The sequence below is a fragment of the Chanodichthys erythropterus genome, chromosome 12, assembly GCF_024489055.1.
Source record: "Chanodichthys erythropterus isolate Z2021 chromosome 12, ASM2448905v1, whole genome shotgun sequence".
Taxonomy (NCBI): domain Eukaryota; kingdom Metazoa; phylum Chordata; class Actinopteri; order Cypriniformes; family Xenocyprididae; genus Chanodichthys; species Chanodichthys erythropterus.
This window is the reverse complement of record NC_090232.1, coordinates 48,851,966-48,866,723: the sequence shown is the minus strand read 5'-3', so window position 1 is coordinate 48,866,723 and position 14,758 is coordinate 48,851,966. Positions and strand designations below refer to the sequence as shown.

Genomic DNA, 14,758 nt, shown 5'->3' with positions numbered 1-14,758 from the left:
CAGTGAATGTCACGTTGATGACACGACTCAGTGCTGCTCTCCGATGTCTGGTAGAGCATAGAAAAAAAAAAACCTGTACTGCGCATGTGACGAACACGGTCATCCGCGCGCATTCGTGGTGTAGTATACTTTGAAAGACGCGTCCGGGCGCGGAAAGTGAAGTATACCCGGGGCTTTACGTCCATGCATTCAGCTGCTCAATTAAATAGGTCAGTTATCGTAATCAAACAACAAAAGATGTTAAATGAATGTAGGCTATATGTTAAACCTACTGTATCTGAAAAAGATAGGTGGTCAATCTGCATTTAAGTTTGAAAGGGTTTTAAATCTTCTAAATCAAGTAAAATTACTCAAAATAAAGTAATTTAAGCATAACAAAGTCAACTTTAATAATATAAAATGTAATTTACCAACATCAAAATTGTGGCCAGTGAAAATGCTGAGTGGCTAGTAACTTTGGAAAACCACTAGCCACAGTGGCTGGTGAGCAAAAAAGTTAATGTCAAACCCTGGTTGTGACAGATTGCTGTAGCCCCTCAGCTCAAGAGGCTCGTAAACCGATCATCTCATACTACGAGTCCATTTATAGCATTAAATAAACATGAATGAACATGAGAATCAATGTTGTTTTAAATGCGGAAATATGTCAGCATACACAATTTTTAAAGTTTAACTCCATTACTTTTAGTCATTATTTGGGTAGCACACATATTCTGAATGTCTTCGGCAGAATTCAAATGAGCCATTTTAATGTAGATTAATCTAGATTAATTCCAATATTACAGTGAGATTAATCTAGATTAAAAAAAAATATATATATATAATGTCACTCTCTACATCATGTGTAACACCACCTGAGGGCGCTGTACATACAGTTGTTTCAGTCTGAAACAGATAACAGCTGATCGATTGATTTTTTTTGCTTCTGTAAAGTTGTTTGTGTCTGAATGATTTACCTGTTTCACTGTGTGATCTTCAGTTTTAACACTCCTTCGTTTCTTTCTGTTATAATGACAGACATTAACAGCTTATAGACAACTGTATTTGAAAATATGAATGTTGTTTGTGGTTCTCACATTATAAACAGTATGACGATGATAATGATGATGGCGAGGATGAAAAATGCCCCACATTCCACTGTGATCCCAAAAACTACATGCCAACTGGATCTATGATGCTCTGAAAGAGACAAACATTATCAGCTAAGATGAACTGTCCAGACTGAAGAAAGTTATATACAGGTTTCCAAACCTTCACCTGTGACAGTTACAGCGTCTGATCTCTGAGATCCATGTTGATTGTGAGCCTGACCATAGAAGCGTCCACTCTGTAGTGCACTGAAACTCTGTCCAGATCCAACAGCTGAGCTTTCATTCTCCTTAAACCAGCTGAAGTTCAGAGCAGGAGGGTTTGAATCACTGCTGCAGATCAGAGTCACTGAATCTCCTGACACTATTTCACCAGATCCAGTTATCAACACTGAGACGTTCCTGAGAGGGTCTATAATAGACAAATGAAAATATTAATGTTTTGCTATTGTATATCCATTACTTTGATGATTACCACAGTTACTGAACCATCATTAACTCACACATGACGTTTAAAGTCACAGCATCAGAGTATTTCTCTCCATGTTCATTGATGGATCTGCACTTGTATTCTCCACTGTCATCAGAGCTGATCTTTGAGATGCTGTAGATTCTTCCAGATCCTACAAATGTTCCTCCTTTAAACCAGCTGAAGTTCAGAGCAGGAGGGTTTGAATCACTGCTGCAGATCAGAGTCACTGAATCTCCTGACACTATTTCACCAGATGGACTGATGGACACTGAGACACTCATTGGAGGGTCTAAAAGGGACAAAAAATAAATCCTTAAATCATCTAATTCAAATATAATATCCAGTTTTTAAAAAGTATATGAATCCCCAGATAGCAAACAATGATCGAAATAATGTTAAATCAGTGTTAATGTGTCAATGGTAACAGGACTGAATCAAAATCACTTTTGCACCCGCAATTAATGTTGAAAAAATGTTGAATATTCAACATAAAATAAAGAGTAATGGCATTGAATCAATGTGATGTTGGTTCAACATCATTCTTACACTCTCAGAAAATGAAACAACTACAACTGACTTAAAACCACACATTTTTCTACATTTACATTCACATTTTCGGTCTCATAAAGCAGAGTCGTTTACTAATCTTGTTCTTAAACAACACTGATTATTTGTTATTAAAATATTATATTCATCAATAATACTTTCTTGACACAGATCATGTTCTGAATTAATTTTAAACATATTATGGGAAAAAAATGTTTTGTCCCACACAGACATCAAGAATCAACATATGAATCTCAACAATGGTGACATGCTTCATGCCGCAATGCATGCTGGGAGCCACCATAGTATACAATGCATGACTCCCAGCATGCATTGCGCCATGAAGCATGTCACCATTGTTGAGATTCATATGTTGATTCTTGATATCTGTGTCTAAATATTTTTTTACTTTTTCAAAGTTCAGCTTCAAAATGTCTGATCTGTGCTAAGAAAGTGTTGTTGAATATAACTTATTAAAAACAAATGCACATTTTTGCTCAAGAGTACAATTAGTAAATTATTTTGTTTCATGATGATTAAAACTATATCACCAGATCATCTTTGTTGTTAATGTTTTTTTTTTTTTTTTTTAACAAAGTCACACAAAAAGCCAAGAGTCGAACTGCTCAACCAAAGGAAACACTAGATAATATTTTCAATAAAACATCAACATCTAAACTCTGTTAATTCTCAAAAAGAACTTCTGCTGAAATCATGAGAGATTTAATGTCTTCTTTTATCTTCAGTTGATTTCAGGCTGTGTGGCTTTAAGTCAGTTGTAGTTGAGTTTCATTTCCTGAGAGTGTAAGAATGATGTTGAACCAATATCAATTCCATTTCAATTGATTTTTTGTTGAAATTTCAACATTTTTTCAACATTAATTGAGGGTGCAAAAGTGATATTGATTCAATGCGATTAACGTTGACACATTAACATTGGTTTAACATTGTTTCGATCATTGCTTGTTATCTGGGATCTGTACTCACACGTGACATTGAGCTGAACAGCAGGAGAGATGAGATTGTGTCCGTGTACAGCACAGCTATATCTGCCTGCATCCTCTCTTCTGACTGACTGCAGCAGGAGTTCATTGTTTCTGTCTCTTCTCTCAGTTAATGGCTGTGAGTTTCTGTACCAGATGAATGTTGCTCTGTCAGTCAGAGAGCAGCTGCTTTTACATGTCAGACGGACTGAATCTCCCTCTGTCACTCTCTCAGGAGACTCCACCTGAAGATCTGAACACAACACACACATTATATCTAGTGCTGCTGTCATACACTGATTATTATTCAACATAATGCACAGAAGAAGAGAGAAACCTCATGAAAGTCACCTGTGACAGTAAGATTCACTCCTGGATAACCAATCCATTTGTCTTTATTAGTGATGATTCTGAAATAGTACATGTGTGAATCCTTCAGTGTCACATGACTCAGTCTGATGGTGCATTTCTGCTGTTTATCTCCCAGATACTGAAGCCTCTGACTGTATTCAGAGTCCTCAGACAGATCTGGAAACTCTTCTGTTTCCTTTTTATCTTTTGTTTTGGTCCAGAAGACTCTCATGATCTGATATCCAGAAGGGTATGTATAAGTGCAGCTCATTATCACTGATGAGTCCTTTAGTGCACAGATGTGTGAAGGACTGTAACTCACACCCCAAACAGCACTAGAAAACCCTGAAACACAGAATTCATCAAGATAAACGTGTTGTTTTATCAGTTACAATGGACCATGTCAGAGTTCATAATAGTGTTTTTATTCCCGTGACCCGTGTTTCCTAGTGTTTCTGATTATTGATTACATTCACCTGTTCACTTAATTATCATATCTGTTCTCCTTATTTAAGCCCAGTGTTTCGTGTGTTCTTGGTCTGGTGTTGTCTTTATTATGTGGACGTTTTTTTTTTCTGTGTGGATTTATTAAAGTTGATTTATTCCTGAACTCTACCTTGTTGTGCGCTTCCTGTTAGCAGCCACCCGTCACACATGTAAACTCGGGAAATCATATGAATACTTTTATTACATGAAAATGACACATCATATGTATAACAGCAATCTTCCCAAAACCTAATGATTGCGATAAATGATTTCAGTTCTTCGTGATCTTTGATGGAAGACGTTGCAGAAATAAACACAGAGATAAACTGTGAAACCAGAGTAAAGAAATCAGACACAAACAACATGCAGCACTATAAAATATTCAAACACATGATAATAAAAATAAATAAATAAAAATAAATAAATAAATAAATCAAAGCTTGTTTTATTAAGTTTTATTAAGGATCCAAAAGTAAAAAAGGTGAGCAGAGGTGATGAAGAAGAGCAGAAATTCGATATTTGCCATAATGGATGCTGCACAAAAGAATTCTTTGAAAACAATATGAGTAATTTTACTTTGATCAGTGAATATACTGTAGAGTGAAGTGTTGCTGTAACATCAGAGACTCACTGTGAATCATGAGCAGAAAGATCAGAGGAAGAGGAGGAGCCATTCTGACTGACATCACCATAGCAACACCTACAACAACCAATAAACATCAGTTCATGCACCTACAATATTATGATGTAAACATCTCTCTCTACATATTTAAAGGGATCATAACATACTATTTTTCATTTAATTCCAATCCAAGTTTAATTTTAATAAAATAAAGTTAGAAGACCTTTTTTTTTTTTCAATAAGAAGGCACAGTATCTGTTGCATCTCTCTCTCTCTCTCTCTCTCTCTCTCTCTCTCTCTCTCTCTCTCTCTCTCTCTCTCTCTCTCAGGTGTGTTGCATGCTGGGTAGCGAGAGTGTGGCGTTTGGGTTGCATGTGGGGGAGCGCACGGTTTTTCAAGATATTTTCTGATTTAACCGTTGTTTGTCTTTTTCTTTTCCTTTTTCCCCCCAATTCTTTGGGCATTATTTTTCTTTTTCCTTTTTTTCCCCTTTTGTTTTAGTGTTAGTCAGTGTGATTGAGTGAGTGGGGAGCGTGAGGCTGTAATGACGTCTGCCCCGGAGCGGGGAGCGTCGCCTCTCTCTCTCAGGAATGGGTTCAGGTGTGCGCCGGAATCAGGCGCAACCATAGAAGATGTTCTCCTCGCCGTTGCGGACCAAATCGGCCACGAAAACATAAACTCGGCCTCTAGGATGAATAAAGCTGTTGTAGTGTTTCTAAAAAACGAACACTTAGTAAAAACTATGATTGAAAACGGAATTTGGGTTAAGGAAACGTACGTGCCCGTCACACCCTTATCTGCCCCGGCTACAAAAGTCACGGTTTCAAATGTACCGCCTTTTATTTCTAGTGATTCAATTGTAAAGGAGTTGTCTAGATTCGGGAAAATTGCTGGAGGGGTGAAAATGATTCCGCTCGGATGCAAGAACGCATCGCTAAAACACGTGTTGTCTTTTAGGAGACAACTGTATATGTTTCTAACTTCGCCGGACAAAACACTCGATGTCTCTTTCCGTATGTCTCACGGAGACAGTTCATACATGCTGTACGCGAGCACAGACAGTTTACGCTGTTTTGAGTGCGGAGATATCGGCCACAAACGCTTCGTCTGTCCACAAAAACAACGCGCCGAGGAGAACCAGGGCCCGCGGACAGATGAGCAACAAATTGTAACGACGGAAGGCAGTGTACAGGCAGAGACGGCCAAAGTGATTAACACTGAGGTAAGTGAAGCGATTAATGTTGTTAATGATAGTCAAATGCCTAGTGTCAGTGCTGTAAGTGTTCAGCAGAGTTCTGATGGTGTTAAAGCTGAAGAGGCCTTGAGTAAGAGGTGTGTGGAGAGTAGTGATGATGAGGTGGATGGACAGTCTGAAGTCACTGAAGGAAGCATTCGAGATGATGAATCCTGTTTTGATGTGGATATGGATAAGGCTTATGAAGGAGAGTTGTATACTGTTGAACAGATTAACAACTTCTTGGATGAAACCAAAGGCAAAAGTGTTTCCCTGATTTAAACAAGTTTGTTGATTCAGTGATTAAAAATTTGCAGTGAGTGCAGCAATGAAGTTCAAAAGAGATATAGGTTAAAGAAACACATAAGGGCAATTAGGCAAAGTTCAAAGAAAGTTCGAAACAAGAGAAGTAAAATAAGGATCACATGGGTGTCTACAACTCTTTGGGGTTTCTCTTTACTTTTCTGATTTTATTTGATCTCCTTCCCTCTTTTATTTCTATGTATATCCTGAGATTAGGATCTTTGAACATAAATGGGGCCAGGGATGGAAATAAATTAGCTTTGTTAAAAGAGTGTATTGGACCTAAAGAGATTAATGTGATGTTTCTTCAAGAAACACACAGTGATGAAGCAAATGAAACAGTTTGGGGTTTGAGTTGGGATGGTGAGTGTGTTTTAAGCCATGGCACTAATGTAAGTGCAGGGGTGGCAATACTTTTCTCAGTGAAAACAAAGATCAATATTTTATCAAAACGGGAAGTAGAAAAAGGAAGGCTCCTTGTTTTAAAAGTAGAAATAAACAGTAAGGTTTTTGTTTTTATTAATATTATGCTCCCACAGTAGGAAGTGATCGAATTCAACTGTTTCAGAAACTTAAGAAAGTTCTTTATGATTTAGATCAAGATGATTTTTTAATTATGGGTGGGGATTGGAACTGTACTGTAGATGTTATCACTGACAGGAATGGTGAAGAACCTCATCCATCATCTGCCCTATCCCTAAAAAATGTTATAAAACAATCAGAACTCTTTGATATTTGGAGAGGAAAGAATGAAGGAGTGAAACAGTACACCTGGATTAGAGTTACTAACAATAGAATTAGTGCTGCTCGTCTCGATAGATTTTATATGAAGAAAACTATGTATAATAGAGCAATGGACACACAAATAATCCCAAACGTTATCTCAGACCACCATATGATCACTTTACATGTTTTATTGTCACATACAACCCCTCGTTTTTATTTTTGGAGGTTTGACACCAAACTTCTTTTAGATCACGACTTCTGCGAAAATTTTAAACAATTTTGGAGTTATTGGGTAACTCAAAAAAGTGATTTTAACAATCTCCTGCAGTGGTGGGAAATGGGGAAAGCTCAGATTAAACTTTTTATCACATACAAGAAACAAGCTTAAATATACTGTATATGTTTTAGAAAAAGAGATATGTGAAATTCAAAATAGCCTGATGAACCAAAATGATCCTTGTTTACAAGAACGCTTAAAGACAAAAAAACAGGAATTAAGAGATATATTTCAGGAGAGGGTTAAAGCAGCTTTAGTCAGAGCACGGTTTATATCAGTGCAGGATATGGATGCTCCAACAACCTTCTTCTTTAACTTGGAGAAAAAATACTCCCAATCCAATGTTATGCATGGCATTCGAAAAGCAAACGGGACAGTTACCTCAGATCCTCAGGAGATGAGAAGGCTTGCTGTGGACTTTTACACTAATTTATATGCAAAAGAAGAGACTGACTTCTGTCCATCAAGTGACTTTTTTAATGGTCTGCCAGTATTGGATGAACAAACTGCACAAACTCTTGAAAATGACCTGTGTTTCGGAGAAGTGACGGAAGCAGTTCATCAGCTTAATAAAGGGAAAGCTCCAGGCATTGATGGTCTGCCGGCAGAGTTTTATAAGTCCTTTTGGGAAGTTATTGGGCAAGATTTGGTTTGTGTTTTAAAGGAAAGTTTTAATCTGAATATGCTCCCTAAAAGTTGTCAGCGGGCCGTTCTCTCTCTCTAATCCCCAAAAAAGGAGATTTGCTTATGTTAAAAAATTGGAGGCCTGTGTCTGTACTCACTACAGATTACAAAATACTGTCTAAGTGCTTTGTTAACAGACTTAAAAAAGTGTTTGACAAGTTAATTTTTGAAGACCAAGCTTATTGTATTCCCAAGAAATCTATTTATGATAACCTGTTTTTAATGAGAGATATTTTAAGGTATACAAAACTGTACAATGTGGACTTTGGGATTGTTTCTCTTGATCAAGAGAAAGCTTTTGATCGTGTAGATCACCACTATCTCTTTTATGTTCTAAAATGCTATGGTTTTGGTGAAAAGTTTTTATCTTGGATAAAGGTGTTATACCATGACGCTTCATGTTTGATAAAAGTTGGAGGAGGGTTAAGCGTTCCTGTAAACATGGAGAAAGGCATTAGACAGGGATGTCCGATGTCAGGACAGCTTTACAGTTTAGCGATAGAACCTTTACTTTGCATGATAAGGAAACAATTAAAGGGCATAGTTATATCAGGAGGTTTAAGAAAATAAGCTTTTGTTCTCTCTGCTTATGCTGATGATGTTGCTGTTGTAATTAAAAATACAGAAGATGTGCAATGTTTAGAAGAAAGCTGTCATGATTGATCACAGGAAGCAAATGCAAGTTAACTGGTTTATTATGAAGAAGACAGAATAGCACACAGTCACTGGGATTGACGCAGGGATTGAGATGGTCGGCTGGTGATGCGTGGCTGTGATGAGAAGTGCTGGTGAAGTAATCCAAGGTCCAGACATAGAACGAGAACACGAAGAACACCGAACTGGAACAGGTGAAAACACGACTAGAACTCCGGGCAGGAACAGGACGGAACAACACAGCACAGTACACCAAACAACGATCTGACGGGGAAGAAGAGAATGAGGTGAGCTTATAAGGGGTGAGAGAATAAGCAGCAGCTGGTGAGGTGATGACTTGCAGCTGGTTCCACTGATGAGCCACGTGGCCTGGACACACACACACACACACACACACACACACATACACGCCCACTGCTGTCACAACACAGAACACGCGACAGAAAGGAAACAATGCATCTGCGAACCGTGACAGTACCCCTCCTCCTAGGAACGCCTCCTGGCGTTCCCCGACTCCCTTACCTGTCGATTGTAATCATCGATAAGGGTGTGATCCAGAATGTCTCTGGCAGGTACCCAACTCCTCTCCTCCGGACCGTAACCTTCCCAGTCCACCAAGTACTGAAATCCGCGTCCCCTCCGCCTAGAGTCCAGAATACGGTTGACCGAATAGGATGGTTCCCCGTCTACGAGTCGCGGCGGTGGGGGAACCGGGGCTGGCTGATTAATGTTGGAATGAAACACGGGCTTAATTTTAGAGACATGGAAGGCGGGATGAATCCTCCTGTACGCCGGAGGAAGTTTAAGGCAGACTGCCACCGGACTAATGATTTTGGTGACAGTAAATGGACCAATAAATTTGGGAGCAAGTTTGTTAGAGACGGATCGGAGAGGAATATTCTTTGTAGAAAGCCACACTTTTTGACCCACGACGTATACGGGAGGCTTTGACCGGTGGCGATCGGCCTTGGCCTTGGTGCGCTCCCTCACTTGGAGAAGAGTCTCACGGGCTCTCGTCCAAGTGCGGTGACACCTCTGGACAAAGGCGTGGGCAGAGGGGACCGCGACCTCGGATTCCAGACTAGGAAAAATAGATGGCTGGTAACCTACACTACACTCAAACGGTGACAGGCCCGTGGACGACACTGGTAACGTATTGTGGGCGTACTCCACCATTGAAAGTTGCTGGCTCCAGGAGGAAGGATTCTTGGAGACTAAACATCGCAACGTTCGCTCCAAATCTTGATTGGCTCTCTCAGTTTGACCATTGCTCTGGGGATGAAACCCTGAGGATAAACTGACAGTCGCCCCCAGCAAACTACAAAACTCTTGCCAAAATTTTGACACAAATTGGGGACCCCTGTCGGAAACCATGTCCATCGGGAGGCCATGAAGCCGAAAGACGTGGTCCACGACAATAACCGCTGTCTCCTTGGCTGATGGTAATTTGGGCAAGGGGATAAAATGAACCGCCTTCGAGAACCGGTCCACTACGGTCAAAACAACCGTGTACCCCTGGGAGGGTGGGAGGGCGGTGATAAAATCTAGCGAGATGTGGGACCAGGGTCTCGAAGGGACTGGCAGCGGTTGGAGCAACCCATCCGGGGAACGATTGGAAGTCTTACCAACGACACAAACTGACCAAGCCAACACAAAATCGCGGACGTCCCGAGCCATACGGGGCCACCAGAATCGTTGCTGGACTAGAAATTTAGTGCGTTTAACCCCTGGATGACACGCTACATTGGAACAATGACCCCACTGGATGACCATGGACCGTAATCCCTCCGGCACAAATAAGCGGTTCGGTGGACACCCGGGCGGAGGCGTTACCCCTTCTAAGGCCGTCTTGACCCTCGATTCAACCTCCCATGTGAGTGTGGAGACCACTACTGTCTCCGGTAAAATGCACTCGGGAGTAGACGGGCGTTCAGAACGATCAAAAATGCGTGATAAAGAATCAGGTTTGATGTTTTTAGAACCCGGGCGATACGAGAGAGTAAAGTCAAAACGTCCGAAAAAAAGTGCCCACCGAGCCTGCCTGGAGTTCAATCTTTTGGCAGTCCTATATTCCAAATTCTTATGATCGGTCCATACAATAAAAGGCACCCCTGAACCCTCTAACCAGTGGTGCCATTCTTCCAAAGCCAACTTGACTGCCAGCAACTCCCAGTTACCAATGTCGTAGTTATGTTCGGCAGGAGATAAACGATGGGAAAAAAACGCGCACGGGTGCATTTTATCGTCTGCGGGAGAACGCTGGGATTACACTGCACCTACCCCCACCTCCAACGCGTCGACCTCCACCACAAACTGCCGTGATGGATCAGGGGCAACGAGAATGGGGGCTGAAACGAAGCAACCCTTCAGTTTAGCAAACACAGCCTCAGCTGTGTCTGACCAACTGAACGTAGTTCTGGGGGAGGTCAAGGCAATCAGAGGTGAGGCTAGTTGGCTGAAATTGCGAATGAAACGCCGGTAGAAATTGGCGAACCCCAGAAACCTCTGTAGGGCCTTACGGGAATCTGGACTTGGCCAATCCACCACAGCCTTAACCTTCTCAGGATCCATGCGTACTCCCTCAGTCGACACGATGTACCCTAGGAAAGGAACAGACTGTGCATGAAAAACGCATTTCTCCACCTTGACAAAAAGCCCATTCACTAGCAACCTGTGAAGCACTCGTCGAACATGCTGCACGTGCTCCTGGAGAGATGAGGAAAAGATCAATATGTCGTACAGGTAGACATATATGAATTGATCGACCATATCTCGCAGCACGTCGTTGACGAGTGCCTGGAAGACCGCGGGGGAGTTGGAAAGCCCGAACGGCATAACCAAGTATTCAAAGTGCCCCCTAGGGGTGTTAAAAGCGGTCTTCCATTCATCCCCCTCCCTGATGCGGACCAAATGATAAGCATTCCTTAAATCCAATTTTGTGAAAATAGATGCTCCCTGCAACCTCTCGAAGGCTGAAGACATTAACGGCAAAGGATAGGTATTCTTTACCGTTATGTTGTTCAGCCCCCGGTAATCAATACAAGGTCGCAGAGATCCATCCTTCTTACCCACAAAAAAGAATCCCGCCCCCGCTGGAGAAGAGGAAGGGCGGATGAACCCCGTTGCCAGTGAATCAGAAATATATTTCTCCATAGCCTCCCTTTCTGGAACAGAAAGTGAATATAACTTGCCTTTAGGCGGAGATTTACCTGGCAATAAATCTATGGCACAGTCATAGGGACGATGTGGAGGGAGAGAAGCAGCCCTAGACTTACTGAACACCTCCTTCAGATCATGGTATTCAGCGGGCACGGTAGACAGATCCACTGCTTCCTCCTGCAAAACAGAACCAGAGACAGACGAACATGCAGAGACAAGACAAGACTCATGACACTCCTTGCTCCAGGCCACAATGGAATTCTGGGTCCAGTCTACTCGGGGGTTGTGTTTGGTGAGCCAGGGGTGACCTAAAACGATGGGTGTGAGGGGGGAATCAAAAATCAGGAAAGATGCGAGTTCGGTGTGGTTTCCGGAGGTGATGAGTGTGATGTTCTCGGTGCTGTATGAGATGGTGGGTAGACTCTGTCCGTTGAGGGCGTGCACCGCAATTCTGTTGGTAAGAGTGTTGAATGGAATATGGAGTTTAATGGCAAAAGATCTGTCCAGAAAGTTACCTTCGGCCCCGGAATCCAACAGTGCTTTGCAGTCGTGCGTGTGATTCGACCATCTCAATCTCACCGGGAGGAGCGTAGATGTAGATGAGGTCTTCTCGGCGGAGGTCCCACCCGACAGTAGCCCCATACTTACTGTCGGGCTTGCCCTTTTAACGGGCAGTTGTACGCGAAATGGCCAGCTCCCCCACAATATAAACAAAGTCCCTGGGACCTCCGCCTTTCCCTCTCCTCCCGGGAAAGCCGAGCTCGACCCACCTGCATGGGCTCGTGATCTTGAATCGGGCTGACCGTGTCCCCGCCGCCGGATCGCGGACCTTCCTTTCTGCCAAGCGATCTGTGGATAGGAATCCTCCGCTCGACCCTCGTCAGTCGAGCATCAACTCTTAAGGCTAGATCAATGAGTCCATTGAGTGTAGTCGGAAGATCCAGCGCGTAGATCTCCTTCTGGACACGGTCAGCCAGCCCATGCAGGAACATGTCCCACTGCGCCTCCTCGTTCCAGTGACACTCAGCCGCTAACGTGCGAAATTCGATGGAAAAATCAGACACCGACTTCTCTCCTTGACGTAGTTCCGCCAGTAACCTGGCGGCTTCTCTCCCAGCGACCGACCGGTCGAAAACATGCTTCATCTCTGCGGAGAGTGCCTGGAACGAGGTGCAGCATGGATCTTGGTTCTCCCACACCGCCGTTCCCCAAAGAGAAGCCTTCCCGGTGAGTAGGGTGAGCACGAACGCCACTTGCTTTGCTCCAAGTTGAAAGTTCGAGGCTGTAATGCAAAATGCATAGCACATCGAGTTAGAAAAGCTCTGCAAAAGTTCGGTTCACCTGAGTAGGATTCTGGCACCGGAAAACGAGGTTCGGGACTGGCGGCGTTCTCAGATGTCGGGGGGAGGACGGCAGGTGTGGGCGGCGCAGCGGGACTCCGAAGAAGCTGGAACTGCTGGGTGAGCTCGGACACCTGCGTCACCAAAGCTTGAACCGCCCGCCCGGTCTCGTTCAAATTCTGCTCTTGGGAATCCATTCTGCGAATACTGCGGTTGATAAACTCCTCCAACGCTGTCTGCGGGTTACTCGCTGCTTCCATCCCTTGGTCAGATCGTTCTGTCATGATTGATCACAGGAAGCAAATGCAAGTTAACTGGTTTATTATGAAGAAGACAGAATAGCACACAGTCACTGAATAGGCAGGCCTCTGGTGACGCAGGGATTGAGATGGTCGGCTGGTGATGCGTGGCTGTGATGAGAAGTGCTGGTGAAGTAATCCAAGGTCCAGACATAGAACGAGAACACGAAGAACACCGAACTGGAACAGGTGAAAACACGACTAGAACTCCGGGCAGGAACAGGACGGAACAACACAGCACAGTACACCAAACAACAATCTGACGGGGAAGAAGAGAATGAGGTGAGCTTATAAGGGGTGAGAGAATAAGCAGCAGCTGGTGAGGTGATGACTTGCAGCTGGTTCCACTGATGAGCCACGTGGCCTGGACACACACACACATACACGCCCACTGCTGTCACAACACAGAACACGCGACAGAAAGGAAACAATGCATCTGCGAACCGTGACAAAAGCTTAGAAATGTATGGCAAACTTTCTTCTGCCAAACTTAACTGGGAAAAAACAGAAGCCTTATGGTTTGGATCGAAAAGTAATGATATTTTTAACTTACCTAAACTTCCAAAAAATGTTAAATGGAATAAAATAGGTTTTAAATATTTAGGGGTATTTTTAGGTAATGATGACTTTGAAAAGAAAAATTGGGAGGGATTAGTAGATAGGGTCCACGCTAAGTTGTCTAAATGGAAATGGTTGCTACCCCAGCTTTCGTATAGGGGAAGAGTTCTGATCGCCAACAATTTGATCGCCTCAACACTCTGGCATAAGTTCATGGTCCTCGGAGGTGAAAGGGACTCATCGACATAAAGGCGAGGCTGGCAACCTTTCGATTGATGGCAGTCCAGCGCCTCCTCTATCATCAGCCTCACGTGTGGATGGACGTTGCGTGTGCCCTGCTTCTCAAGACCATAAGAATGGGCTTGGACAGACAACTGTTTTTAATGAATTTTAATGGAACTTCACTCGGAGGACTTACACCCTTTTATAGTAATATATTGGAGCTGTGGCAGACTTTTAATTTTTCCAGAGAATGGGGGAGTCCTGATGCCTGGATCCTAAAAGAGCCCTTATTTTTTAATGATCTTTTACACACTGTTTGTTTGTTCTCTGATGCCATTAGAGTCGCACTGATTAGTGCTGGGTTATCAAAGGTATCCGATCTTAGAAGAGGATGTGAATGGATGGAGGCAAAGGAACTGGCTGATATGGTGGGCTTCAGATCCGTAAGGACCACCCAACAGTTGTTTAACGAACTAGAGGCGGCACTCCCAAGAGCCGCAAGAGACTTTTTAAATGTTACTGCTCCAAAAACCTGTAAAGAGGCGTATGGTTTCCCTGATTTTAAAATCTCCCTAAAGGATGAGGATTGGGAGGAAACCCCTGGAAACACAGTGAATATGAAAATCCCCGAGTTGAGTTGTTTTAGAACGTTAACCAGGAAAACCCTTTACAGAGTGTGTGTTAAAAACTGCAACTATAAAATTTTTAAAGACTTCATAGGAACAAAATGGACTTCAGTGTTGGAGTCAGACTC

At 42.7% G+C, this 14,758-nt stretch overlaps 1 protein-coding gene across 1 annotated transcript; it reads right to left on the bottom strand.

Annotated features, from left to right (window-relative positions):
• Nucleotides 1-1,072: 1,072 nt before the first annotated feature.
• LOC137032420 (B-cell receptor CD22-like) lies at nt 1,073-4,618 on the bottom strand. Its single transcript, XM_067404177.1, has 6 exons — nt 4,558-4,618; nt 3,441-3,785; nt 3,094-3,342; nt 1,592-1,849; nt 1,258-1,500; nt 1,073-1,179 (listed from the first exon to the last, which is right to left on the bottom strand). The coding sequence occupies exons 1-6, from the start codon at nt 4,616-4,618 to the stop codon at nt 1,073-1,075; spliced, it is 1,263 nt and encodes a 420-aa protein (XP_067260278.1).
• Nucleotides 4,619-14,758: the final 10,140 nt, after the last annotated feature.